Genomic DNA, 3,740 nt, shown 5'->3' with positions numbered 1-3,740 from the left:
CAAATTAAAATATCCATTTAAACAATTCATGAGAAGTGTTTGCATATAATTGCAAAACTTGATTAAAACTATTTTATATTTACAATAATTATTATTGAAATGTCATGTATCTCCGAACATATTTTCATGAATTTAAGAAAGAAATGTTTACAACTCTTAAAGAAATCATGACTCCGAGGAAAATGTCCATACATTTCAAAATAAGTTCTCGTGACAATAAAATGCATTTAACTAATTTATAAAAGATTACCAAAAAATAATTTATAAATATGTGTATGTACACTACTATGATAAAAGCAAAGGCTAATTAGTTAACTAATTTAAAGTGAAAAGTATCTCAAAAAATATATATTCAATTATGTCATGATAAATGATCAGGTGCATGAAAATAATTCATGACTCATGAGAGTCATGAATTATTCATGTATATTGAAAAAAAATAACACAAAATTTTAAAACGTATATCCAATGGTTTTTGTTTATCTTGTGATCCCACATGAATAACGTATGAGGTTGTGGATGAACCTCCTCCCTACCCTATTTTCATCATATTGAATAAAATTATAAAAATGTTTATCTTGTTTATGTTGCTAAGCGTTTCTATTTTCAGTGCCCTAAAATCCAGCAAATAAGAAGCGAGACGTCACCATTTCCAGCACGAACACCTCCCCTGGATTCCGTAACCGAGGTCTACCAGGGAAGAAGGACGATACCGCACGAGAGATCACAAAAATCAAATATTGAGGAAATAGTCGAGAGACGAGTAAGAATGTTTGATGGTATTGTAGTTTTGAATTAGGAGGGGTCCAGTAATAGAGAGATGGGGACCAGTTTTGATACAATTTACGCCAAGAAATTTAGAAATTATGATGAGGAAATGACAAGCATAACACATTTGAGCTGTAATTCGGAAGCAATAACACGGGTTACAGGATGTGGGTATGGTTCCTTCTGGTCAGCTTGGTGTGGACAGGAAAGATGAAGAATAACAGAGCACTGCTATGTTGGCCAGAAAATTAGAGGGGCTCGTCTCTAGTCATGGAGCATGCTAACATTAAGTTAATTTGTCATTGATTCCACAAATATATATGGTCTATCTTACTCTGATTCTAGTTAGAGATCTCGCCAGTCAAAAAGAAAAGAAAATAGTCTGATTATGTTCTGTAGTTTGTACGGATCTGATAAGTATCTAGCATTGGTTTATCCGTTGATATTGGAGTTCAGATAATGTCCCTAAAATTTGAAACATCATGAGAATATAGTTGGTGCCTAGGAAATATCGAATGATAGTCTTGGCTCCCATCCAATTTCCTTCGGTAGTCCTAATGGCACTGATACTGAAACTCGGGTCACAATTTTTTTTTGTCATCTCCTCATGATACAAGTGGATCTTTCCCTATGAAACCATGGGAGTATTAGATGGATAAGCCTTGTAGTCGTTGAGAAACTCTTAAAATTCCTCCCATACGAGTTAACAAGAGCATTTTACTCAAGGCTTTTGAATCTGTTGCGAAATTAGTTGTGGATAGGTTTCCACATTGAAGGCAACTTACATATGTTGTAAACACATAGATCATAAAAAGTATATTTAGGTGCTCATAGTAGGAGACCCATGGGTCATTTCCCTTCGTTTCAAAATACCAGTTGTGTTACGTCTTGTTAGGAAAGAATTTCACCAACAATAAGACAACTTTTGTGATACAAAATCATAAACAACAAAAGGTACTTTTAAAACAAATCTAATGACATCAATTTTATGTCACATGAAGTACATATTAATAGAGTAATTGCCGGTCAAATGTTTTTCCTAACAAAACCTAATATGATGGCTGTTTTGGAACTGACGGAGTACCAATTTGCTACTAGGTTGACATGTACTTATAGAAAGGTGCAACCGTATAGACGGTCTGCAAGAGTGTGGCAACTAATAGAATAACAGTGGCGACGAGGGAAATGAACACCCAAGGATTCCTCAGGTAGGTTTGTATGAAGTTAGCCCGCCACCTATTCCAGCTCTTCATGCAGTGGGCATTCACCTGCCGCTGCACATCATGGAGCCTGCTAGATGGGCTCATCACTCCTCCCTTGTTTAGCGTGTTGTTGAGGAGTTTAGCTACCTCTTCATCGCTGCCCAACCCACTCTCGATAATGTTCTTACATCTGAGCAGGGCTACATCCTTGGCTGAGCTAATCATGTTGTCCATGAAGATAACGTAGGCCGTCACCGCATTGCCAGCAGCAGGGTGGAGACGTTCGAATGCCATCAGATTGAGAAACCTCTTCTCAGTGCATTCGTCGACCCTAACCGCCGGCATGCTTAGCACGCCTTTTTCAAAGTGCACGTCGAGGAGACTGTCAGTCTCGCTCACCTTGAAATTAATTCCTGCTTCGTAGATCTCTATTGCGGAGGGCATGACATAAGCCTTCGAACCTTTGCGGTCTTGGTGATCGTCATGGGTGAGGCTTTGGTGTAAGATGTCAAGGGGGTGGAGCCCCAATGGGTTATTAGTTTCAACCATGTGTCGACGCCATGGACACAGGGAATCAAGCACCAACTTACTGATCTCTCGAGCGTCCTGTAGCAACCAGTTAACATGTATAGATAGTTAGGGCCACATAACTGTCGCTGTTGCATTTTATTCAATTTTAAGAGCTTAATTAGTTGAAAAAATATATATGCACACATAGAGAAGTACATATGCACCATTTTAATGTTAGCAGTATATTGCAGTTTGTACCACCTAATTTTGAAATTAATTTAAAAAATATGAAAAGGTGAAGAAAAGATAATAAGCACTAATTAATTGATGAGCAGGTAATTGGGTAGTATATATACCTGATATTTGTCATGATCCAGAACGACTAGTAGCCTGTGGAGAAGAAGCAGAGGCAATTGGTTCTCCATGATGACCATGTCCGACTGGATATACCGCCACATGTAAAGATAGCCATACTGGCTAAAGACGGGGTCGTTGGGCGCGTAATCATCGTCCACCTTCCCACCCAGCGCGTCCATCCTCATGGCCTCCACCAGAAAGCAGCCGTCGGTGACCATGAGCTCCACAAACCGCTGCCGGTTCTCCGCCCCGCGCCATTGGCCGGCGAGGTCCTTGTACGCCTCCTGCAGCTGCTGCGTGGCCTCCGCCACGGCGGCCACGAAGTCCCGCAGCGGCCTCCCGGAGCGCTTGACCAGGTGCACCACCGCCCGGCGCTTGTGCTCCTCCATGGGGAGCAGGTCGGGCTCGCCGTGGTGGAAGGGCCCCAGCGACACCAGCTCCGGCCGGTACGCCTTGCTGTTGTGCAGGTTCTTGATCCGCTCCGGCACCTGGTAGATGGAGTGGCGCTTCCACCGCGCCATCTCCACCTCCGGGTCGATGTCGCGGATCGTCGCTTCCATCTCCACCACCCAGCTGCTGGAGCCGATCGACGGCGCCTCATCTATCTTTTCCTTAAACTTGTCCATTATATTAGACTTGTTTTTACCTCGCCTTATTAATCAGCTTGCCGGTTAAGCTCTATATAGAGGGCTGGGGAAGCCGGGGAGGGAGGCCATCCATATACGACGGCGGCGGCGTAACGATTACCAAAGATATGAAATGACATTTCATGGATGGAACAGCCGGAATATGTGATAATGGTGTCTACTCTAAATAAAGCTACCCAAAGGAAGCTAAGCTAGCTAGATATATATTCCTCTCTTTGCATACAGTAGAGTAGACCACTGGTCTGTGGAAACCTTT

General features: G+C 42.0%; 1 protein-coding gene across 1 annotated transcript; it reads right to left on the bottom strand.

The window, feature by feature from the left end:
- Nucleotides 1-1,731: 1,731 nt before the first annotated feature.
- On the bottom strand, nt 1,732-3,505 carry LOC125541037 (UPF0481 protein At3g47200-like). Its single transcript, XM_048704533.1, has 2 exons — nt 2,837-3,505; nt 1,732-2,576 (listed from the first exon to the last, which is right to left on the bottom strand). The coding sequence occupies exons 1-2, from the start codon at nt 3,461-3,463 to the stop codon at nt 1,863-1,865; spliced, it is 1,341 nt and encodes a 446-aa protein (XP_048560490.1). The 5' UTR covers nt 3,464-3,505; the 3' UTR covers nt 1,732-1,862.
- Nucleotides 3,506-3,740: the final 235 nt, after the last annotated feature.

Source organism: Triticum urartu, chromosome 2, assembly GCF_003073215.2.
Source record: "Triticum urartu cultivar G1812 chromosome 2, Tu2.1, whole genome shotgun sequence".
NCBI classification, from domain to species: Eukaryota; Viridiplantae; Streptophyta; class Magnoliopsida; order Poales; family Poaceae; genus Triticum; species Triticum urartu.
Note: the sequence above shows the minus strand (reverse complement) of the source record. Positions and strands in the feature narration are given on the sequence as shown.